This window comes from Prunus mume, linkage group LG1 (assembly GCF_029339155.1).
Source record: "Prunus mume cultivar Tortuosa linkage group LG1, ASM2933915v1, whole genome shotgun sequence".
Lineage (NCBI taxonomy): Eukaryota > Viridiplantae > Streptophyta > Magnoliopsida > Rosales > Rosaceae > Prunus > Prunus mume.
The window spans coordinates 6,535,813-6,561,869 of NC_142698.1; the positions used below are offsets into that span (position 1 = coordinate 6,535,813).

Consider the following 26,057-nt stretch of genomic DNA (forward strand, 5'->3'; position numbering starts at 1 on the left):
AAAATTTGTAATGTGCTGGTTTACTAGTTGTGTAAATACCAATATGATTGTGCAAATACGTGGTAGTATATGTGTTCACGTTATTTCATCTTATATTTCAGGAAATGGGATCCAACGTGGAGCTGGTATGGCCAGAGTTAGAGGCATATTCCTCACGGGTGAACAACTGCTCACATGCAAATTCATCCCTAGTTGCAATTCGAGCGAAGTTGAGTGCCGAACAATTAGAACAATTCAAGACATCATGCTTTGGCCATCTTCGAATATAGATAAGATTCGGTTTAGTGGGCAGATTGTGCATGGGGTTGTGTTGCGTAGAGTAGCGGGGCAGGTGTGAAAGACTTGGATGGACTGAGTTTCTTAATAGGGTGCGACGTTGCTCGTTCACTCGTCAGATTTCTGTTTGATCTCGGGCTTCGTTTTGGGAAGTGCCTGAAGTTTCCAGTGGAGAAAGTGATGAAATTAGACTTCAGAAAAGATATTTTATAGACGAAGGAATTACATGTAATGCTTTAGAAGAAGCATTTATGAGGTGCACAGAGGAAGATGACATCTACAAGCTAGCTCTTGTTTACTTTGCTGAGTTAGTGGTTTTGGGAAGGGACAAACATTTGAACATCAATCTAAATTACCTGACCCTTGTAGAGGACTTGGATGCGTTCAACAGGTATCCATGGGGTTCGGTGTCATTTGACAAAACCCAAGACAGTCTGTTTTCTGCACCAACAAAGTATGTGAAAAGCTTTGAAAATGAAGAGGGAAGAGGGAAGGGGAAAAGTAAGGTAACCGGAACAAGGCGGAGAAATGAGAAGGGCAAAAGGATAACCATGGTGAAGTGCAAAAGGGTGGCTGGAGTTTTAAAGGTTTCACGTATGCTTTCCAGGTACATAGTAATAATGTTCATGTCGTTATGTTTTGTTGACTTTAAAACTTAAATAATAACTTGTGTCCTGTGAATTGTGTAGATTTGGTATATGAATTAATTCCTAGAATGACAGACTGAATTACTGCAAGGTTGTTGATCCGACAGCTCTCCCGCGTATTTTGCGATGGAGAACTACTATGTCTGTTCCCGAGATGAGAAAGTTGAACAATTATTTTTTCCAGAGCAAAGAGGTTTGGTTTGCAGCCCTTGGAACTATTTATAAGATTCAATGAAATTATGAAGTAGAATGATTGCATATGACTCTTGTCTGTTTTCGACACGATCGATTGATTCTGGCGCTATGTCCAAGTGAAGAGGAAATGAGACAACCATATTGGAGTTGGCCACAGGATCGCCCTACTGTTGGCTCAGCAGAGTCAATTCCTTCTTCATGTGCTGACCTTGATGAGTTGAACAAGACGGTAAGCTTGTTGAGGTCCGAGTTGTTTCAAGTAAAGCGGGAAAAGGACGTCCTTGAGTTAAAGGTCATATGGATGGAAAAAATTTTGGACCACTGTTTAGGTCCTCATTTTGAGCAGGAAGTGAGAAGGGACATAGCTTTACTGAAAGAGATGACGAATCGTTGTGTCATGTCACATCTATTTAAGGGATATGAGGAAGTGGATTTGATGCAATGGAATGAAGGGCCAAGTAAAGAAATGAGGGAGAGGAAAATGAAGAGGAGGATTGAAAGGGGTGAAGGGGCAAGTAAGACAAATGAGGGAGAGGAAAAGGAAGAGGAGGGGATTGAAGGGGGTGAAGTGCCAAGTAAGAGAAATGAGGAGAGGAAAAGGAAGAGGAGGATTGAAGGGGTGAAGTGCAAAGAAAACCAAGGGAGGTAGAGGAAGCTCAAAGGAAAAGAAGTGAGGAGAGCAAGTGAAAATAAAAAGCAGCAAAGGAGAGGAAGCGCAAAGAAAGAGCATTGAGGGAGATGAAGAACTACAAAGAAAAAGCGGTGAGGGAAAGGATCCACAAAAAAAGAAGGAAGAGCAAGGAAGTGAAAAGACAGAGAAGTGAGGAAAAGGAAGTGCAAAGAAACCAATGTGAGGAAGAGGATGATGAAGTTATGTTGCTTGGCGATGACATTGGCAAGAGCATGGAGGGGACAAAGGTTGAGTTTACTATCGGGGACATTGATTTGGATCAACCTACAGCTGTGTTATCTCAGTTGAACGTTTGGTTGAATGATGAAGGTCAAGGTGTGGAACGAGGGGTCCAATTACGGAAGAGAAAGAGGATTATTTATATGTGGAAGATCGTTGAAGCTAGTGAAGTGGTTCAAAAAAATTTGCCAAAGATAACCCGACTTCGGACGTTAGACCCAATGAAGGCGATTCTGCATGATGATATGTGAAATTGCTAAAACTTTGTTGGGAATGGCGCCATAACCCAAAGTAAGTCCTTTGTTTTTTGAGATAAAAGGCATGAGTGTATATATTTTTTAATTGTTGTGTTCTAAAACTTTTTTATATTCATAGTTTGGTGATGCAATTTGGTAACGTGGAAGTGAGATTGAATTCTTCGCTTCCCTCACAAAGCCGACGGTTGGCTGAAAGGAGATGTAAGTTTAATTGATTATGCATTTGTTTGAATGTACATAGATTATGAGATTGACAAGGAAAACATGTGCAGCACATTGATTTGGGCTTGTATCTCATCCGGAAGCGACAACAACAGTTGGAGGAAGTAGAAATATCGGACTGGACAACGACCGATGTATTTTTTACGGTATGTGATGTAGGATGCATAGGACCTAAATTGTTTAGTTTCCTAATTAATTTGTTAGTTTCCTATATTCTTTAGTTTTCCAAATCCTAGTAGGATTTCTAAGTTAGTTTTCCAAATCCTATTAGGATTTCTAAGTTTCCTATTTTATTAGGAATAAGATTTCTGTTTTACCTGGGAATTTTAATTCTATTGTCTCTAGGTTGTAGTTTGCTATAAATACCCCTATGTAGTTATTTACAATTCAGATTTGAATATTGATTAAACATTCCTTTAAACTCTCTGATTTCTGCCTGCCTTCTATCTTTTCTTCCTTCACCTTTTCTTATCTGTTCTGTCTTTCTAAGTGTTTAAAATAACACACCTGGTGCTACATCAAGTATGGCATAGGCCTTGACCAAGTGCAGTTAATAATTACAAATTATCCATACTTGCTTTGTGGAGGTGTTTAACCATTGATTGTTTTCTATTTCACAGAATCACATCCATACTTGCTTTGCGGATAATAAAAGGAAAAAAGGGCAAGTTGGGTGGAAAATTAGAAGCAGTTTAGTGAACGTTGTAAATAGCAAGGTTCCGGCGTGTGGATTGGATTGGCAGAATACGTATAAGGTGTATGTACCTTGTATGTTGCCAAAATATAAGCATTGGGTGGCTCTAGAGATTGATCTGATTCAGTGTGAAATCAAAGTCTACGATTCAATGGTTTCACTCATTTAGATGAGAGCTTAAAGGAACAACTCGGCCCCCTGTCAATTACGATTCCAAATCTTTTGAACACCCTCGACTTTTATGAAGAAGGTGTTTACGCGAACGAGTGCACCCGAGATTGGTGGTGTCCATGGCCAATACATCGTGTGGATATTCCACAACAGGCTAATCAGTGAGCATAATTTTTTATTTAATTTTATTACTTTAATTTGTCAATTACGTGAGAATGTCATTAGTTGAATTGATCGAGTTCTTGTTTTGCTTCAAAGGTGATTGTGGTATGTTCGTGTTGAAGTACATTGAGCTGTTGAGTGCTGAGATTCCCTTAGCTACTTGCACCTCGCAGAACATGCCATTTTTTCGGTTGAAGTTGGCTGCAGAAATTGCATGGGGAGATGCTTACAAGCCATGATATCGGTTGAACTTAGTTTAGGCACATGATGATTAAATAGGTTTTGGGAATGTCCAATTTCAAAGTCATGTAAATACACAATAGAGACCCACGGGTCCTTTTCGAATTCTACCTCTGCTCCTGAATTCTTCTTCGTCTTTCTCAATCTTAGTGTATTTGTGTACAGAAATTTAGATTTAAGTTATTGGACAATAACAATTAGAACCAAAATAGTAGCAAATATTATAGCGGATGCATGCTTTCATTTCGATTAGTGTGATATTACGCTATGTTTATTCTCATATTGTACGAAATGTATATGGAGCTGGATGCAGAGCATAGAAAAATGAAAATCTGAAATGGAGATGCTGAGGGTTGGTGAGGAGAAAAGTAAATGGATATGTAAATCTATTGCATGTGGGCAATCTAAATGGATAGGCAGATGCGTTTTTGAAGTTAGACACATGTCATTCCCATACATAGAATGTGCATATGGAGTGTAAAGTTTTTTTTGATGTAATGAAACAAATATCCGTGTAATATTGGCCTAACTCCTTCACGACATTTACCTAACCTCAACCAAACTGCATTGAATTGGGATTTGAAGACTGCATATGTGAATTGGGATTTGAAGAATGCATATGTGAATGGGGACTGATGGCTTTTTAAGTGTATTACATCATTGCAAAGTGATATGTCATCATTTATCCAAGTCACCATTCCAAATATCAGATCCCAATCTTTAAACCGTTCAACATGCCTTGACTTAATCGCAATGGGTTGCATCTTAATAAGGTAATTCTGTAAGGGGAATAGGCGGCTATGGCCTCGCCTCCAATATTTTATTCAACCATGCCCTCTTTATAGAAACACATGAAAAAATGTCCCTGTGTGCAATGCTCTAAAAACTCCCTATTGGTTCCATGACCGCCTTGGGTTTGAATCCCTCTCTCCTTTATAATCGGTTAATAAATTGGTTGATTTTCTTTATTTTATTGGTTTTGGGCAACTGAGTAGCATAAAAGTAATGTATATTGGTGCGTCTATATTGCATGTCTGTTGGGTCTATATTGTTTGTCTATTGCATGCATATCTTACATTTATTGCGTCTTGATTTGTATTGCTTACGAAGGAAATAAATAACAATACACAGGCAACAGACAAGCAATATACACGCAATAGACATGAAATATACACGCAATAGACATGCAATATACATCAGTCCCCAATTACATCAACCATAAGGAAGTCGTATTGAATAGAAAATTCTACTTAACAGTTATTCTTCCTACTAAAACAAAGAATAAGGACCGTTTCCCCCCTTAAATGTAACTTGAGTCCTACTTTTGCCCCCAATAAACATGCAATATTGGAGCAATAACATGCTACATACATGCAGTAAACACTCAATCAACTTTCAATAAACCTTCAATATCGGTTCAATAACATGCGAAATACATGCAGTTAACAATCATTAAACCTTCACTAAACATGTAAACAATCAATAAACCTTCAATAAACACTCAATATCGGAGTAATAACATGCGAAATACATGCAGTTAATAAACCTTCAATAAACATTCAATATCATGCGATTTACATGCAGTAACCAATCAATAAACAATCTATATACACTAAATAATTATGCAATCTTCAAAAAAAATGTATTGTCTTGTTATTGCATCGTATTGGCCCTATGTTGTCATTTTATCGTCTTCGTATGACTTTATTTTTTTAAAGTAAGTCTAGGAAAGTTTTTACTGGGTTTCAGACAAATAAATGCTTTTGTTTCAAACAATAATTTAAACTCAATGCCAATCCACCTATTCGAAGAACAAAAATTACAAATTGGGTTTGAAAAGTCATTGGTGGTGCGTGCAACATGTGTTTTTGGGGAGAACTTTTACAATCCTTGAAACCGTGCACTTAATTGGTCATTAAAAGAACAAATAATATGACAATTGATACAACTAATAAAACTAATACCAAGTCCTTAATGGACTTCAGCATATTAAGCACTGTAGCATCATACGTGTCGGCTTGCTATCTGCTTCAGCGGAGGTTACATCAACCCATTCAATCCATTCCAACTGGTGGCTCCTAATTGCAGGCATCATATATGCAAAATAATTCAGAGTTAAACTCGGTTTTTTTCACCCACATACATATTCTGGAAATGAAAACTTACATAGGAGGTTAGACACTTTCAAAATGGCTTCCCTCGATTTTTATCTGATTTTGAAACCCGAAGCACCATTGCAGCTCCACAATACTGACACTTCTTTGTTTGAGCGGAAGATGAAGACGAAGACATGTTGAATCTTCTCACTTGTACCTCTTCTCACTCAGATCTTCTCACTGAAACCTCTTCGGACTCATACCTTCTCAGTCATACCCCTTCACTCATAACCCTAAACTTCTCACTCAGCTCTCTCTTATCTCTGCCCAAATCGAATTATATCTTTCTTTTCTGTGTGTGGGTGGGTTGGTCACGATCTGGATACCTGTACCGTCAGAATTGTGACACCTTTCATTAAGGCAACTAGTTGGATAAGAATCCGTCATTTACTAGGGGCAGTGTGGTGTGGGAAAATGAAAAAGTATCTGATGGGACCTTCTGTCACTAGTCAGTAATCCATCACATTTGTATCAATGAATTTAATGGCGGGAAAAGCCAAACAATGGCTATGGAAATAGGTTATTAATTGACTTTTGGACGGTCGACTCCCTTTGCATTTCGATGACGTTTTCCTTAGCCTGTCTTATCTTTTGGTGTTGGGTTAGTTTCTTTAAAAGGGTCAACTTGGAAAAACCCCAAGGAAACACCTTTTCAAAACAGTGCAAACAGAGGCTAAAACAAACCCAAAACCCCGTATATTCTCATTTCTCCCCTCTTGCAGTCCTCAAATCGTTCCATTCCAAAAATATTTCAATGAATTCGAAACATTACACTACAGTCGGAGGAAAGAGAAGGAAGCATCTCCATCTGGATGTGCTCCAAGCCTTCATCCCGGAATTAGCTTGGTTTAAAGTGATGTTATACGTGGCAACCCAATCATCGGAAGATCTCTTTCGTGTGGCATCTGTGTGCACATTGTTCAATACGTTAGCAAACACTCCACAAGTGTGGAACACCATTTCAATGGAAAAGTACCAAGACCATCCTAACTGGTACTATGCCTCAACGCAGGTCCGGCATTTCGTGGAACAATGCAGGGCTTGCGAGAACCCTGAGGCGATATTTAGAGAAGTGTTCGACGTGTTTTTCAGGCACGGTAATGTGGAACCATTGTCTGGGATGCGCGTTGCAGGCACGGCAGGCCATATGGAAGCGACATATCTAGTTGGACTACTTGGCATGTCCGGAATTGGTCAGTCAAAAGAGGATGCATTAGAATTCTTGTGTTCTTTGAATCAACGTAACAACATTGATATAAAAGGAACCAGGGATGCTTTGAGACAAAGATTAAGCGGAATTTTCTCTGTTGGAAGACATATCGTAGATATGTTTCACTATGGGAAGATTAAGTTCAATCAGTGCAGCGCTTGTAACAACAACGACTGGTGTTTTGTTATTCCAGGTGGCCTAGTGAAGAAAAGATCAATCCATACGGACTACTTGTTGTAATCGATGCAAATGGCACTGTGAGAGTGTTTTTGGTTCAAGGTGATGCGTGTCTATGTTGTGCCAGAATCCATACCCTTATAATTAGTTGTCGTATGTTTCTACGATTTTTATGCGTGTCTATGTCCTACAAATGTTGTTTTCTATTTCATGTTTTAATCTATTTTGTCTGGTGTTTGTGCTGTCCTAAACCGTTTTATATATAAATGTATAATATATGTTATATAGTGGAATTATTACTGACATAATTGACGGCTACGAATGACATTTTACTGACAGATATTTTGCACAACTGCAATCTTAATATTTAGTAAACGAAAACGCATGCATGAAGTGAGTATATGTCTTTTCACCAGTTCTTGGGAATGACATTTTCCCACTTAGCATATCCCAAATGATTTGGTTACACGTTTCTTAAGCAAAACTTGAACAGTGAAAGACTTTGAATAATTATTTCCTGATGTTGTAGAATGGATGGCTTGTATATTTCCATTTTATGTTTGAAAACATCCCTTAAACCTAAAAAAGAAAAAACATTAACAAATTGAAGAAGAGAGAAACTGATTAGCACCAGAAATGGTCTATTCACACGGAAAATAAAAATAAAAATAAAAATTTGGAGTAAATATAATTAACAAATGTACAAGCTAAAAAGTAATATAACAATAATAATACAAATAATTTAGGATAAATAATAATAAAATACTAATGTAGCGTAACCATGAAACAGGGAATTCAGGAGGAAGATGAAGTCTCAATGAGCTCGTAGCAATTTTCGGAACATTATTGTGATTTTTGTGTATTTAGTTATGAATTTTCTAAGAAAAAGTCATAAAATAATAATTTAGGGTAAAAGGTAAGGATGTGGCCATGTTGACTGACGCACACTTGTCAAGGGGTGAAAGGTGAGGGGCTGAGATCGCGCCAGGTGTCCATTTGGCAATTATTTTGGCTTTTTTAGTGCAAAAATCTTTGAAAAAATGCAATAAATAGTAGAAAAATCCTAAAAATGCCCCGACAAATACTCCGGCCTCCTTGTGACGTTATAAAACGAGGGGAACCCATAAATCATCCATTTCGCAATGAAAACATCCAAATTGGTTTACATAACTCACTTTCCTCTTAACCCTAAGTATATATGTTTGTTAACTTTAACTTAAATATCCTACTTCAATAAGCATCTCCCGTTAATGTTCAGAACTGCTTTTTAAAATGCGTAACCACGAATTGGGGAATTCAGCAAGGGAGATGGAGTCTCAATGAGCTCGTAGCAATTTTCGGATCATTTTTCTGATTTTTGTGTATTTAGTTATGAATTTTCTAAGAAAAAGCAATAAAATAATAATTTAGGGTAAAAGGTAAGGATGTGGCCATGTTGACTGACACACACTTGTCAAGTGGTGAAAGGTGAGGGGGTGAGATCGTGCCAGGTGTCCATTTGGCAATTATTTTGGCTTTTTAGTGCAAATTTTTTTGAAAAAGGTAATAAATAGTAGAAAAATCCTAAAAATGCTCCGAAAAATACCCTCGCCTCCTTGTGACGTTATAAAACTATGAAACCCATAAATCATCCATTTCGCAATGAAAACATCCAAATTGGTTTACATAACTCACTTTCCTCTTAACCCTAAGTATATATGTTTGTTAACTTTAACTTCAATAACCTACTTCAACAAGCATCTCTCGTTAATGTTCGGAATTATTTTTTAAAATATGTAACCACGAATCGGGGAATTCAGCAAGGGGATGGAGTCTCAATGAGTTCGTAGCAATTTTCGGATCATTTTTCTGATTTTTGTGTATTTAGTTATGAATTTTCTAAGAAAAAATAATAAAATAATAATTTAGGGTAAAAGGTAAGGATGTGGCCATATTGACTGACGTACACTTGTCAAGGGGTGAAAGGTGAGGGGCTGAGATCGCGCCAGGTGTTCATTTGGCAATTATTTTGGCTTTTTTAGTGCAAAATACTCCGGCCTCTATGTGACGTTATAAAACTATGGAACCCATAAATCATCAATTTCGCAATTACAAATTCAAAAATTGTTTACATAACTCACTTTCCTCTTAACCCTAAGTATATATGTTTGTCACTTTAACAAGTATATTTCCTTAATATTCGTTATATAATTTGTAATAATACAAGAATTAGTTTCCTTTCATATATAAGGATGTAAAATTATCTGTTTTGGTTATAATAATGTACATATATAATAAATGCACCACTACTTCGAAGCCATCATTGGAACTGCGCATGCGCCTAGAGCTTTGAAGACATCAGAGATATTCAATAAGTTGTCCATATGCACCTGCACCTAGAGTTTTGAAAACGTCGACGGTATTCAATAAGTTGTCAATATGACGCTGCATTGGGAATCAGTAATATATTTTCTATCATGTCCAATCTCATAAACATATAATATAAAGAAATAAAGCAATAGTAGGAGATGAACCAGTGCAAAAAACAATATATAACTGGTACAAAATAATGTCATAACCTTGTTACAAAAGCACTCACACATACTTTTCCATAAACCTTGCCCTAACATATAATACATAAAGGTAACATTGCATATGATGCAACCATGTCCAAATCTGATACGTGATCACAAAAAAATGGACATGGCAGCAACATATGACTGAAGTAGATGGGCACTTTGCATCGTGTTATCGTAATTAAAGACATCAAAATATTAAGGTTGAAATCTTCTATAGTAGTAAGCATCAAAATGGGTTTGAAGCAGAGTTTAACGAAAATTCCAATTCCTCTGATTTGCCTCTACTCAAACACGATAACCAAAATGGTTACTTCCCTTCCTGAGTATATTTGTTAACATCGAAACGGTAATAGATGACCAATCAAACCCGGGTACGACGAGTTTTACATAAGACCGGAAGTAGTCGAATCCAGCTTGCATCACACGCTTCTTTGACTCTATTGCATTAGATGAGTTCTTGTATTTTTGAACAGCTACACTCCGAAGTCGTTTGTGTCTACGCTTCATGCGCTGCAACTTCGCCTTATCCAGATTGGCCTGCCTTTTGTCATCTTCAATTTGGCCTTCAACAAATTCCAAACGTGCCCTTGCCCTTTGGATTTCATCACCAAGTTGAAGATGCCTCTCCTTCCAGAAAGCAAGAACTCTTTCAGACTCAAAACTTCCAACAAAATGGTCATTCTGTCTAGGAATGTGACATTGCTTGTCTGGTGACTCACTTGTGTTTCGAAGACAGTCTTTGTTTGGAGGGGTGTTTATTATGCTCACATCAAACTTCGTTAGTAAATCCATTCAATGGGGGGAGAGAGTTTCTATGAAGGACAGAGTTTCAATAGATGGAGACAGATTCGGTGGAGGAGTGAGTTTTTTGTGGAGGGAGAATTTCTATGAAGGGGGTGATACTAATACCAATAAAAAAGGGTCTCCGCAAAAAAAAAAAAATATTTGGTTGACAATGTATAAATTAAAAAAGGTCTCATACAATCTAAGTTTAATCATAACTAGTTTGGTTAGTTTGGTTGAGTTCACTAACTAAATGTCACTTCCATTGAGTTTCTTTCAACCACTAACAGTGGTGTAAGGAGAGTGTGAGGTTGATATGCTTGAAAAGCAAAACCTGACACCTCTTTTTTAAAAATTGAAATAAAGTACATATGTTGACTACACGCAAGCTTTGGTATGTTGGTCTATAAAGCTATGTTCCATTTCTCAAAAGAAATTGCATATGCAATCCTCATCCTCTAAAACAAATAGGATTATTCAAGCATGTCAACCTCTTCAGGCGCCAACAACACAATCGAAGATGAAAAATTGGAGTCGCAGGTTCCATTTCCACGTTGTACTCGCCGACCCCTTCCATTTTCAACATCATTTGGGAAGTGAGGGGGACTCCGATGATCCATTAGAGGCAATAGATGCAGTCAGTACCAAGCTGGATTATAATTCCAAGACTGATCAATTCATGGCACGAGAAATGTGTTGAAGACGAGGCCATTTTGGCTGATCTTAACATTAGAGTGAACAAAGCGTTCTCCCGTAAGAACAAGTACTTGAAGCTGAGTCATAAAAGGAAGCTGAAAGCTGAGGAGTTGGATACAGTAATGAATGATGAAATTAAAGGTTGTTTGATGAACCATATGCGATGCGAAGAGCACCACAGTGAACTGGAGTTGGCATTCAACGAAGGATTCGAAAAATTCCGAGCATTCGCGGCAACTACTCATACAAGTTATAATTGGGACTCTGTGTCCCCTGATGCTGTGAGAGAGATACTAGACGATGGTGGTGACATGAATGAGCATAAGCACGTCAAAGCTACTCGGAAGAAGCCGACCGATACGACTAAGCGATTGCGGCTACATTGCTGTTCTGTTGGTTGGGGGTGATCGTGGTATTGCACAAATTAGAAGGATATTCCCTTAATATCATTATGTAATATAAAATAATACAAATATCAGTTTCATTTGCTTCATATACAATTATTGGGACTATGTCTTGCAAGTCATCATGTGTTCCTTCTGTCTAACATTATATTTTGCAAATATGGAAATATTATCCAATAGACAGTCAATATCACATCACGTTGGGAATCAGTAAAGCCTCATTATCATGACACGTGAGTCATAAGTAAAATACCATGTGCTATAGATTGTTTAGTGAATGGTTTATGGTTTATGTATATATAATAAAATTCCAAATATTTGCTGAATATTTATTTTCTCTATATCACTAGGGACGTGAGTGACCATAAGCACATGAGACCTGCTAAAAGAAGCTGACCAATATGACCTAGTGATTGTGGCTACCGTTGTTCAGTTGACTGGGGAGATCGTGGTATTGCTAAGAGGGAGCACATAAAATGCTTTGCAATCAAATTTTCTTTTGTGTGTGGAATTATGAGTAGTTCAAATGTTAGTGTACCCTTTAATATTATCCAACCATTCGAAATGTGATTAGTTGCAATGTACTTTTTTACATGTTGCTTTCTAATCTTTCTGTTCCAACAAAGTGCTTCAAGTATCCTTCAGCCACGAATGTTTGCAAAATCGCACCTAATAACCAGCCGAGCTCGATATTAATTACCAGAAACACTAGAACATAACATTCGCAAAAAGTGGGTGCTGCTAGAAATGATGCGTCACTGGAAATCATTATCGGTAATGGAAACAATACCGTCTTGGAAATGCTGCATTAGCTGTCATATAATCAATGAATCTCTGTTAAAACATAATTCACCATAAACTACCCATTTTACAAGGTAAAAGTCATTGCTTCTTTACATAAATCAAAATTTGATGCTTTATCTAATGTCTATGAAAATTTCTAAATAGGGAGAAGACGTAAAATTAACATGTGTCCAAATTTCATGCAAGAATGAAACCAAGCAAATTTTCATTTCAATTATCAATGGACATAGTAAGAGCTCATCGGTGGACATGAACCAAAAAATAATAATAATAAAACTGCATCTAGAAAACTTCACCTGATCATTAGTCTTCATAATAACCGGGCTTCGTATAATAGAAACCTAAATCATTGAGTTGGTCTGTGCATCCTGTAAAATTCGCAGAATAATGGGTCACTAAGATCTATTGGAGTTGATTCGTCATTGTTCGACGGTGATGTCCTACATAAACATCAAACAGAAGCACATAAGAACTTTACCTATTCAAATTTTAGGTCTTATTATAAACAGTGTTAACATCTTATGGTGTGTTCAAATTTCTTGGGCATTGTCTTCTATCATGACCAATGTGTCCACACTCCCGACAGTGTCTAATCCCTCGCTTCATTGCCTTTTCCTTTGCTTCCGTTACTCGTTTCGACCCTCCATTGCACCTTACTCTCTTAGGGTTTTTCATATATTGTATTTGAGAGCTGGACCCTCCAACTTCGTTATTACTTGGTCCATCCTTCAACAACTTCAACTTCACCCGCAAACTTTTTAGAGTCTCTGACAGTAGCTCACATCCTTCTTCACACATTAATGCATCCTCAACCACATCTGAAGCAAGTCGGGACATTGTACTCCACTTTATTAAAAGACCAAGATCTGCAGAGTCTTTAATTTCGTTGCCATTTGCATCTGACACCAATCCAGATTTCGCAGTTTTCTTCCACCTCTTCAAAATGTATTTATCGGGCATATATTCAATCTGGTCCCTTCTGAACAATGCTAGGATGTGCTTGCAAATAATTCCAACAAATTCAAATCTTTTGCAGCTACACGATGCATGGTCAGAATCTTTGACATATACGACTTCTGCCACTCTTGTTTCCTAATTTTTCCTTTCGCTCACATTAAAGACAACTTTAGAAGCATCCTCTGTTTTCAGCTCTAGGAAACATGCTGTACTTTGTATTAGTTCTTGCTCAAACTTTTGAAACATTGTCCTTGTGTACAAGGTAGCCATTTATTTGTTCAATGGCATCGGTAGAATACATTGAGCCGCTTCAAATGCATCTACGTGATCAGCAACTAACTCTTTTTGACGTTGATGAGAAAGTGCCCTCTCAAATATTATTATGAAATCCATCAACGAATTTCTCCTTGATATGTATTGCTTGAAGAAACCATGAGAACATTCCGCTCTTTGGCTGCTTGACATTCCAGTGGCAAAAAAGTGTCGTGCGTAGGTTGGAACCCAAGATTCCCTTAAATCAAACATTGAACTTAGCCATGGATGGTCAGTCAAACCAGCCTTTGTAACCACAATATTCCATTTTGCATCAAACTCATCCTTATTGTCAGTATCCCATATGGCTTTCTGGAATTCACGCCAATACTCCTTATAAGCAGAATGTGGTAACTTAACAGAGAACTTTAATGTGATGTGCCATATGCAAAGTCGATGAAATGTAGTCGGGAAGGCTATTGAAATCGCTCTGCTCATTGCCGCATCTTAATTTGTAATGATCGTTTTAGGTTCGCCACCTGGCATGGCTTTCTTAAACTCCTCAAACATCCAAATAAACGACTCAGTCGTTTCCTTGCTAAAAGATGCGCATGTTAGGACAATTGTTTGACCATGGTTATTAACTCCCAACATTGGTGCAAATGTCAAGTCGTATCTATTCATGTTGAATGTGGTATCGAATACAACAACATCCCCATAAAACCCGTACGCCCGTCTAGAAGTTGCATCTGCCCAAAAACATCGACTAAACTTGTTATCGCCATCTCCCTCAATCTTGAAATAAAAAGCCTCATTTTTTTTCTGTTCAACCATAAAATACTCGGTCACTAGTTCAACATCGTGGTTTCTCAACTTCCCATTCACACTACATTCAAGATTGTAGATATCCTTTTTGATAAAACCGATTTTATCCATTCCTCCGGATTGCACCTCGAAAATACTTACCTTCTGATTAATGGGAATATTAACCGAACCCAACTGTTTTGTGAGTACTTTTGTAGAATCTGAAATACGACGGTGTGATCTCAGTAAATGCATTCTTCCTGGAGGGTGTCATCTTATGATTGTGTCCCTCTGCAAAAAGAGAGATGATATACTTCTTGCTCCCATGTGTCTTCACAACCACAATCTTAGCTTTGCAATTGCATCTACTTATTCCCCGCTATCTTTTTCTCTCCCGAGTTTCATCATTCCGGTATGCACCTTGTTTGCAACATACAAATTCTTTTCTCAGAATCTCTTTCTTATTTTTCCCCCAAAAGCTGGAATGAAGTCAAATACCAAAGCCAGCCAAGAATGCATATCTATTATAGAAATTATAAACGAGGTCAAGCGAGTCAAACTTCATCCCAACTGCTGGTGTTTTTATTTCTTACTTCGTGAATGTAAACCCTCCCATTAGCGTTACATGAGTCATCACTCTCTGAACCCCCAGACATTTTATCCACGTATATTATTGATCTACTTCTATATTACTGCATAGCAAATGTTAATTCATTAATCAATCATTACTGCATCACAACTTATCAATGCATTCCACTTACACAAAACATTGCCCAAATTGACACAATACACGCATAGCCTAGCTTGTTGGATTCTGATTACACAAAACACAAGCAAAATTTAATAATAGTGGCATGATAGCAAAGTTTCCATGAGTTTAGCACTAAAGAGAGAATAAGTGTTCCTAGGGGAAAAGTGGGGTATTAAGGTAGGAGAGAAAGGGTTTGCAGAGAAGTTTGGTTGAGAATGAGGGAAAGAGAGAACAGGGTGGCTTGAATGCTTTTTCCGGCAGCTTGACAGAGGTTTTGTCAAGTGTTAAAACAGTCTGCCAAGAAGGAAAACTAAGGCAGAAGGAGATGAACTAAGCATTAAAATTGCTGGTTTTGGAAGTAAGAGAGGAAGCTTGCTTTCTGGTTGTGGATGATGGTTGTTGGGTATGAGATGTTTCATTTATAGTCGCTGGAAGCTCCTCCTTCCCAAGAAACCCTAATGGTTTCTATCCAATTTGGCCAAGTCTTTCCCTTCCTTTCTCCACTCATCCCTTCAATCATCCTATTTTGGTGAAATCCACTCTGCCCATTTGCACAAATTTAGGGATTTTTGGGAGCTCAATGCTCTTCCCACGACCACTTTAATGGAAAACTCCTATTCTCAGCCATCCCCTTTTCTTTCTTTCCTTCCTTCTTTCATGGCCAGATCTGATAAAGGAAAGAAATGGGTATACATGCTGGTTCGAAAGGGGCCCCTTTTCCTGGTAGGCTGCGCGCTAAAACCCCTGGTCCTTTGAATGCCTTTGCTTGAAATTTGTTCCTCATCATGTGCTGGAGCTTCCCAACAGCTCTGCGTACGTGGACATCCTTGCTCCCTTCGTGGCTTTTGTTTTTCAGCAAGGTGTTGAGGCTTTTACAGGTCTTTATTTTAATTATATGGGCCTTCTAGGACAATGCGTTGGTTTATCAAAATAAATGGGCTCACCTCAACAAGTGTAGGCCTATTTTGTTGTGGTGTTGGGCTAAGGTAATGGACTATTTCCTCTTTTGTGCCCGCCCATATGTTTGGGCATAAGAAATGGACTTGAGTTCCGAGACTCCCAAGCAACCTGGAACCTCTATTTCTCGGCCTATCAATGGGCCTCATGACAACTTATTACCATCCATACCACAATCTACTCAAGCAAGCCCCAGGCATTTGAGTGACTTGGGCCCACTTAGGCTTGTAGTGTGGTTGGGTGTGAAATAATGATTTTCCGCTTGGCATGGCATGTCGCTTGGCATGTTTTTAATTATGATGTTTGACGGGATAAGTAGCATGGATTTGCAGGGCTAATGCATTTTATAATCTTAATCTTGATTCCTAGAATGACGGATTATTTATTTGGCATGGCACGTGGAGTGTGACTCATGCATGGCGGACTTTTGTATGCCCCAAATTGGGTCTTTTCTCAATAATGTATTGTTTTGGGCTGGGAATTTATTCGGGCCAAACTGTGAATTTTTTGGGCCTCAACAAAAGTGATATCCAGGAGGGACCGCAAACAAGGGGCACTTGTGATCTAATGGAATGTAGAAGAACAAAGGGTCCAATAAGACTGCAATCACACATGAAATTACAAATGTTTGGTTCCATAATGGAATATTTGCAACAAGTTTATCAAATCTTGACCTTTCTGAAGCTCCTTCAAGTTGAATACTGCCTAAAGAGTAAGGTGTTAAGCTGAAACGAAAATGCAAATCAGAAAGGGGAACACAAACATAACATAACAAATTTGTGTCATAAATGAATTGAGACCCGATCGGCGGAGAAACTAACCTTACTTGAATGGTGGGCTGATCATACAAGTTACTCATAATTTAAACCTCTTTATGTTTGAGAGGATATGTATCAAACTATTTAGCTTCTGAACAAGAATTGAAAATATCCAATCTGGAAGAGAAGAGTGTTCAATTATAAAGACTTGCGATATTCGATATTAGTATAATTAACTTGTCCAAGTCCTTCCTTCCTCAAGAAAGAGTTGTCCATCCATGCCATACAAATTGCAATTAACCTAGCTATATCGATTATCATTTTTAATTTGCGAGTTGCTAGGTATAGTTGACAAAGGTGAGAAATGCAACAACTTATGGAGGAATTAATGCATAATTTAGGTTCAAATTGTTCCTGTTGACTTAAACCTGATTAATAGCCCAAATGCATCATTTAGGTTCAATTGTTCTTCTTGATTAATAAGGAGGGAGTCAAACTTAATCTTGCAAGTTGCTACTTCACTAAAAGCTTACAATATATTCTCTTCTTCTTCTTTTGGTGTGGATATAAAGTCAATCAAACTCCATAGCTAAGCTGTCTTACAATTTTAAATTCATTAATTAAGCTTCTATAAATATCTTCTCCAAGTATCCCGAAACCATTGACCATAATTTCCAATTAATCTAACGACAACTTATTTCATTATTTTTTGGGCATAACAAGTTGTTAACTTGGGAGGTGGACCCACCAAAGTTGCTACAATATTATGTTATACAATTAGTATATTTTTAAGCTCTAAGATCACTTTCTTTTTCTGATTAAATGTATTTGGTTCCTACTAAAACAATGGGAGAGGGAAAGAGACAAATCGATGATTGTTTATACAAGTTACCAAAGCCACAGCTTTAATGGCTTCATAAATTTGATATACAATATGCACTATGAAGGTGACATCAAAGAGGGACCCGCAGAACAAATGCTACGTTCTTCAACTTGACGTCCAAGTCAAGGCACTTGTTTTTCTCATCGATGATTGGTATGTAAAAGAACGAGGGATATAATGAAACTGCCAGCACAAATGCAATGACAAATATGCTAAAATATGAATATGGTTTGAATATTTTGGGTTGTATTTTATTCTTCTTCATAAGGAGGTATATATAGGAGTTTACATATGAGGGTTTTAGAAGGAATTAGATACAGTAAAGAATTAGGAAAGTATCTCCTAATTGTACAATGATTTATCGCTTATATAAAAATAGGAAAATAAATCCCTTAATTAATCAAGGAAGTAAATCTCCTTGATTAATTAGGAGACTCACGTCAACACTCCTCCTTGGTGCATATATGTCACCAATGACCAACTTCATAAGTGAGTCATGAAATATTCTTCCACAAATAGCTTTGGTTAAGATATCTGCCAGTTGATCTTCTGATTTTATAAATGGTAGGCGGATGATCTTTTTCTCAATTTTTTCTTTGATAAAATGCCTATCCACCTCAACATATTTGGTTCAATTATGTTGAACTGGATTATGGGCAATATCGATAGCTGACTTGTTATCACAATGTAACTCCGTTGGCTTTTCGGCTTGAAGCCCAATTCATCAGGGCCATTCCTCAATACTACCTTCGCACTAGACCGAGAAATCACATTTTGCTTTTTACTCTGCCAAGTGACTAGGTTACTTCCCACGAATGTAAAGTAACCTGAAGTAGAGCATCTATCTGTAATAGAACTAGCCCAATCAGCATCTATGTATCCAACAACTTCAAGATCTCCATTTTTTTAGAACATTAATCATTTTCTAGGGGTTGACTTTAAGTATCTTAAGATCTGATGAACTGCATTCCTATGAGAAACATTGGGTGAATGCATAAACTGACTAACCACACTCACTGCATATGCAATATATGATCTTGGAGGATGTATGAAGAGTAGAACCTTTGGTGGTGGTGATAGAAGAAGGAGTCTAGGTAGCCAAGTCAGTAGGATTGACCGCATGCTTCTGTGAGTCTGCAATAAGATGGAGAATCATATGGGTTCCTGACATCGCAACGGAAGTAAGATGTGATGTGAGAAGGTGAGGAAGGTGATGTGAGAAATTTGATGTAGGAATTGGATATATATAAGAGGTATGTGTATAAGATTTGATGGTATGTGTTTAGGTATTTGGATAAGAGGATTTGAGAACTTTAGATTTGAGGGATTTGGATTTGGGGAAAAAATATGAGGAATTTGATTTAGGGTTTTGGATAAGAGGATTTGAGGACTTTAGATTTGAGGGATTTGTATTTGGGGAAAAAATATGAGGAATTTGATTTAGGATTTAGGATTTGAATATGAGAAATTTGAGATAAGGGTTTAGAGACAAAACAACTTCTCTTCACTCCCCTTCTCCCCCTGAAGAGAAGGGGTCGTCAGAGTAAAGAGATATGTAGTATCTTCATGGGGATACGTCAATAAACATATCATTTCACTCCTCTCCCCTTGAAGAGGAGGGGAGGAGAGCTCTTAAATTTCAAGAAGAACGCAAGCACAGGTCACAAGAGAACCTGGCTCTGATACCATGCTAAAATATGAATATGGTTTGAATACTTTGGGTTGTATTTTTTTCTTCTTCATAAGGAGGTATATATATGAGTTTACATATGAGGGTTTTACAAGGAATTAGATAAAGCAAAGAATTAGGAAAGTATCTCCTAATTGTACAATGATTCACTTATATAAAAATAGGAAAGTAAATCCCTTAATTAATCAAGGAAGTAAATCTCCTTGATTAATTAGGAGACTCACGTCAACAAAATATGGTGTTCGACGATGGTTTCAAAAGAAGAACAAGTTTTTCACGGGTCGTTTTCTTCTTGTTTCTTTGTGAATTCAGTAGGATATTGTGGTGCACTTGCTCGGTTGGGCTGGGGATGAACTGAATTTGGCCTTCGTTGGAAACTCCGTGTGCTAGCGTTGGCTGAATAACCTCGCTGAACGCTGGAAGATATTAACGGAGAATGACCTTAGTTGAATTCGCTAGTCCTCCTCCAGATCCTCCACACTAGTAGTATTCATCGTTATGCCAAAATTGAAATTGGATGTACTATAAGATTACCGAAACATATTCCAAATATTTGAAAACCAAATTAAGCTGTCCTTGAAGCCAATATGGAACAGAACATTGTTAGATTCAGTTTTATAGACTTACCTGCACGCATCAGCTCAACTCAACATGCAATAATATAATTAGGAAATAAAACCAGAGACTTGCCTTTGTAATTGACGAAGAACCAGCGACAACTTAATATTTTCTTACTTAGTTAATTCTTTGCCAACCATAGACTTGTCCGTTCTTAGTCTTTTCCCAATTGCCTTTGTAGTTTTTATTTTTTATTTTTACACAAGCGATATTGGGAGAGACGGGGTTTTCTTTACGCATAGTTTTTGCTAGTTGCTAATTTTTTTCAAGGTGACAGCTGACAAATCAGCAACTGGAAAATAAAAACTGTATTCCAGTACTAGTATAGTGGGAATTGAATAATACTGTATTCCGCATCATCAAACTTGCAAGTTGCTGATGTATGAAGCCCAAATTTAAGACCAGTTAATCTTTACTGATTCAGTCAATCTTTACTAATATCAAGAAAGAATTGATGAGAAAGAGGGAGATGGGCATGCAGGATCTTCGACTTCAGTTCTTCCCCAAGAGTATTCATTAATTAGTATATAATATATTGGTTGCAATTGTTTAATCAAAGTTTCTACAGTAACAGTAGTATCAATCAACGTTAATCATCAGCTGATTGGTTTTGTCCCGTCAAGTGTTAGGACGCAATATCTCACATTTTTGTTAGTAAAATACGGAAAGGGAATACTTGTAAATCTTTGTTTGAAATTGTTGTTTTGGTTGGCAAAGAGATTACAAAATCACCATCTTGTATTTTTATTACAAAAAGTAAGAAATAATCTTAGCCTCTCACATTCTTTCATTGTTAGTAAAATACGAAAAGGGAAAAATATGAATAAAACACGTACGTGTTTTATTTGGAAATATTTTGGCAAATTACAATTGATAAGATTGATAATCCTACAACTCTTCATGACCAATCTCTTCTGCAACTCTAGTTGTACACTTGCTTGGACATATACAACCACAATAGACACCTTAGAAGAGATGGGGAAATATAATTGGGCTCGAGGAGTTTTGGACTACATGTATTTTGGATTAGAACAAGCAAAGAAGAACAAGAAGGACAAAAAAAAGCAGCCAAGCGTGAGTGGCTGCCTAATCCTAATACTGGTAAGAACACAAATCTCTAAACTGCAAATTCGTAGCATTATTCTAATGATATGAATTGACATGTGATATTTCAAAAAAATATTGTGCAGTATTGGCTGTGTCAAAGATCTAAGCTGCTCACTCCAATTCCTGGAAGAGAACAAATGACACCAGCTGCTGTCAAATGGAGTCTTCAAGAACTCAGCACGAAACTTCATCATCTAAAGAACAACCAGATAAAGGTACTTTTTCCTTTCAAATAATCTGCAGCTGATATGTCAACATTGTTAATACCATGTCATGTACATACTTGTTAATACCATGTCATAGAAGTAAACTATGAATACCATGTCACAGAGGTAAACTATGAATACCATTTCATAGAAGTACACTATTAAAACCATGTCATAGAATTACACTCTTAATACCATGTCATAGAATTGCACGCTTAATACTAACTCTACTCAACAAACAGATAAAAAGCACTAAAGCTCAAGAGCCGGATGATGATTCTGAAGAAGAGAATGAAGAGGAGGATGATGGTGCTGAAGAAGTGAATGAAGAGCATGATGATGATGCTGCTGAAGAAGTGAGTGAAGACAAGGATGATGCTGCTGAAGAGGTGAATGAAGAGCATGGTGATGCTGCTGAAGAAGAAAATGAAGAGGAGGAGGATGCTGAAGTGAATGGAGACCATGATGATGCTGATGAACATCAAGTCCAGCAACACCAACAGGTATAAGAAGACCTCCAAAATGAAATCCTAGAATACCGGAATTCAACGGTGTTTGAGGAAATTGTTAGATCGAGCAGAATACAAGGAGGATGAAATACAGCTTACAAAAGAGTATATGATGGCGATCAATAATGCTGCTGAATATTGGACAAAGAAAGGAGAGCATCAAAAGATCCGTGATGCAATAGCATCTTGCATTAAAAGAATAAATTGATTCAGATGCTGTACAATGAAAAAGAAGAATTATTGAAGCAACAGCAGCAACTGCAGAAGATGGTTAAGGAAGCAGCAGATCACAAGAAAGTCATACAATTAGATGTTCATCAGGAAAAATCCTACATGACAAAGTTGCAGCTAGAAAATGATCAACTTCTTGCAGAGAAGATTTCCTACTTGGACATTATTAATGAAAAGGAAGCTGTTATTGTCTCGTTGAGAGATCAAAAATTAGCGCAAGAACTGCAGAGTGAAGAGGATAAAGAAGAAAAGAAAGAAGGTGAAGCAGAAAAGATAAAATCAAGAAAACCAGATTCCTTATTCCCTAAAGCAGAGACGAGAGCACAAAAGAGAAAGGCACAAAAAAAACCAGCCAAATCAAAGAAGAAGGCCAAAGGTTCATTCCTGCAATGGAATACATATCAGGTCTACAACATGCTGGATGAACTCTCGCAAGAAAAGCTGAGAAATTAATGGAAAAATTCAGTTGATGGGTAAGGCAATGTGTTTCATTCATTTTCAATGCAAGATGCTATTATTGAACATGCATTAGAAAATAGGATTTCATTGTGTTATTACCCTATACTTGAACTTTACAAGGGGTAGACATGCATTAGTTATAGGATTTCAGAGGAATCTAGCAGTGTTATTACCTTATATTGGAACTTTGCAGTGATAGACATGCATTAGATATAGGATTTCATAGGATACAAGCAGTGTTATTACCCTATACTGGAACTTTACAATGGTAGACATGCGTTAGAAAAAGGTTTTTTAGGAAACAAGCAGTATTATTACTCTATACTGGAACTTTATTGAACAGTTCTTTCAATTTTATTGCCATTTTTTCTAACTACAAATATCAAGCATAAAGATGCTTTTTGGCAAGGGACAAGCATTTGTTCAAAGATGACATACTGAAGCTTATTAAGAGATACTGAAATTTATGGACAAATCATAGATGCGTATGCCGAGATACTTCATCATGATGAAAAGAAGGACCCTAAAAGACAACAGAATGCATACATCACGTGCTACGCATACGTAAGATCATAGCTATCCCATTATTTCTAGTAAAAATCACAAATTATTCATCTTCCTATACTTTTCACATTCTCTCTAATGACGAAACTATTAATTTTGCAGAGGTATCTCACAGATAAAATGCACCCAAGAACATTCGATGAATATTTTGTCAAACTCCTTGAATGCATAGGGAAAACTTCAAAGGTGTTCATACCAATAACGGATGGCGGACACCACACCCTGCTTGTCTTCGACACCAATTCATTGCAATGGACGCACTAGAACTCAGTGAGGGGGGAAAGCTGAGCAAACCGTTGAATACTACAACAAAAAAGCAATAATTTTGGTAAGACAGACTTCTACTATGAATTGTTAATACAAGGCATGAACAAAACAGTTAATCAGTGAAGCTAACAACATACTTGCCTACAATGCAGGCAGACGCAACAAATGTCTTCCTCAATAGTGTCAAGGAATGTGCTCCAACAATTTTAGAAAAAAACAGCTTCCCACTTCTTGAGTTCAAGAAGCCCGTCTACAATGAAGAATTGACCGACGAGATTGCAAAACTTCTTCGAAACCTGAAAGTTACACCAGCAATTGCTCAAACAATACAATATCTGATGAAACATGATCCCACCAAATTCAACTTTAAGGAGGACAGGGAATGCGCCCAACAACCTGAAAAGTCGTAAGTTTCACAATAACACTTTTCTTCCCCCAATTCAAATTAAACTATGATTCACTAAATGTTGCATATATATATGTGTGTGTGTGTGTGAATTTGCAGAAACGATTGTGGAGTATTTGTCATGTACTACATGCAGAAGTTGTCACAAGGAAAACAAATTGAAGAAAGCTTGAGTACAGAGCATGTGTGGGAAATGAGAAAAGAAGTTTTATTGAAGACAATGGAAAGTGAAAAAAGTTGGTATTTCACAAAAGAGAATGAAGGATGAAAGCATGGATTTCACAAATTTTAGAACTATAAAATAGTAAATGTTCGGCTTCTAACTTCCAAATGTCAAATTGTTAATATGTAGCTTCTAACCAAAATCTTTTGATGCTTCTTAACTTTCAAATGTCAAATAGTTACTGTGTAGTGAGATTCAAATGTAAAAAATTGTTACTCTATAGCTTCTTCTATATTTCAAACTGCGAATTAACAGTGTTTAAAATGCGTATTAACAGTGACTTTCTAAAAGCCCAGTCCAAGTTGAGAAAATCAAGGTCAGAAACGAAATAAAGCCCAAAACAAATCAAGCAAGCCATAGAAAAATACAGAAAAAAGGCCCAGTCTAATTTGACAAAAAGCCCAAACAAACCAAAAAAAGAGCCCAGAAAACTCAACAAGCCAATAAAGCCCAATTTCAATAAGCCCATTGAAAAAAAAGAAAATATCTCAACGCAGAGTACACACACGCACCCAAAAAGCGAAAAACCCACTCACCTCTCACTCCGATCTTTGCTACGCGACCCACTCCAAGCAGGCAAAACCTCCATAACCACCAAGCGAGAGACAACCCATAACCACTAGGCGGAGACAACCTCCATAACCACGCAATCAACGACAAACTCCATAACTAGAAAGCCAACGAATCGAAGTTATATTCTGCCATAGCCAAAAGTCTTCAAAATTGACACTACAAAAAGCAACTGAGTACAAGGACAACCAGGAAAAGAGGAAGAAAATTTCTTCCATAAACATCGACAGAAAGGTACAATCTCAAAAACCCACAATCACTTTCCACTTTCGTCTTAAGATTCTGCTAACTAATGCAAGAGTACCACGTTTAATACAGGTAACCAACGAAAAGGTCCAACAATGACAAAACAAACACTCAAGATTCTTCACAAATGGCTGACAAAGCATCACTATCAGACTCCCAGGTATTACAAAATCTCTTAACGTCAAAGTCCAATAGCAATGTTTTGAAAAGACGCATTTTTGACTACAAATGTATACGTTTCACAACTGTTCATACCATGTCATAGAACTTGAACTGTTAATACAATGTCACAACTGTTAATACCATGCATCTTGCTCTTCTAGACACTGCGAAGCAGTGCACTTGAAGACCAAAATATATAGCATCCTTTGTTAATCAAAATCTGTAACTGCTATGCATCTTTCTCTTCTAGTGCACTACAAAATATGTAGCATCCTTTGTTAATCAAAATCTGGGACTTCTATGCATCTTGCTCTTCTAGTGCAACATGCACTAGAAATGTATATGAAAAAAAATCGTAGTGCACTAGAAAAGAGAAGTATGAGGTTCAAATCCATAGAAGTAAATGGTTAATACCATGTCATAGAAGTATTAATACTTATGTTTCATCTTTCTTTTGTTTAGTTAAAGTAACCTATTTGTTTCACTTTACAGGTGGTCATATGGAAAAAGGTAACCGGGTTGAAATTAAAAAAAAAAGCATACAAAAGGATCACAAGCCAGCAAAAGCACAAAACAGCATCAAGAAACACACAAGGCACACCACCAACAACAAAAGCCAAACTATCCACACCCAAATCCGCAAACACACTAAAACCAAAGAAAACAACGAAGACAAAAAAAACACAATCCCAAACACAAAAACCTCAACCAAACAGACGCAATAACCCAGATTATGTGCAGATCAAGAGCAACATGCTCACATTTGACAACACATTGCAAACGGTAAAGACAAGCTTGCAGCAAGAAAGGATGTCCTCAAGATCCTACAAAAATGCCATTCTGGAGCATCATCAAGGCTTACATGGAAGGTCAGT

At 37.3% G+C, this 26,057-nt stretch overlaps 2 protein-coding genes and 1 long non-coding RNA gene across 3 annotated transcripts; 1 reads left to right on the top strand and 2 right to left on the bottom strand.

Moving 5' to 3' along the window:
* Positions 1-13,081: 13,081 nt before the first annotated feature.
* LOC148920858 (protein FAR1-RELATED SEQUENCE 5-like) lies at positions 13,082-14,269 on the bottom strand. Its single transcript, XM_089047182.1, has 2 exons — positions 13,860-14,269; positions 13,082-13,598 (listed from the first exon to the last, which is right to left on the bottom strand). Exons 1-2 carry the CDS (start codon positions 14,267-14,269, stop codon positions 13,082-13,084), a joined length of 927 nt encoding a protein of 308 aa, XP_088903308.1.
* Positions 14,270-14,278: 9 nt separating this feature from the next.
* Positions 14,279-14,707, bottom strand: LOC148920859 (protein FAR1-RELATED SEQUENCE 5-like). The gene has a single exon (XM_089047187.1). The coding sequence runs from the start codon at positions 14,705-14,707 to the stop codon at positions 14,279-14,281; it is 429 nt and encodes a 142-aa protein (XP_088903313.1).
* An 8,878-nt stretch (positions 14,708-23,585) lies between these two features.
* LOC148920860 (uncharacterized) lies at positions 23,586-24,391 on the top strand. The gene is made up of 3 exons (XR_016123250.1): positions 23,586-23,636; positions 23,728-23,981; positions 24,081-24,391. It is a non-coding gene; the product is annotated as an uncharacterized LOC148920860 (long non-coding RNA).
* Positions 24,392-26,057: the final 1,666 nt, after the last annotated feature.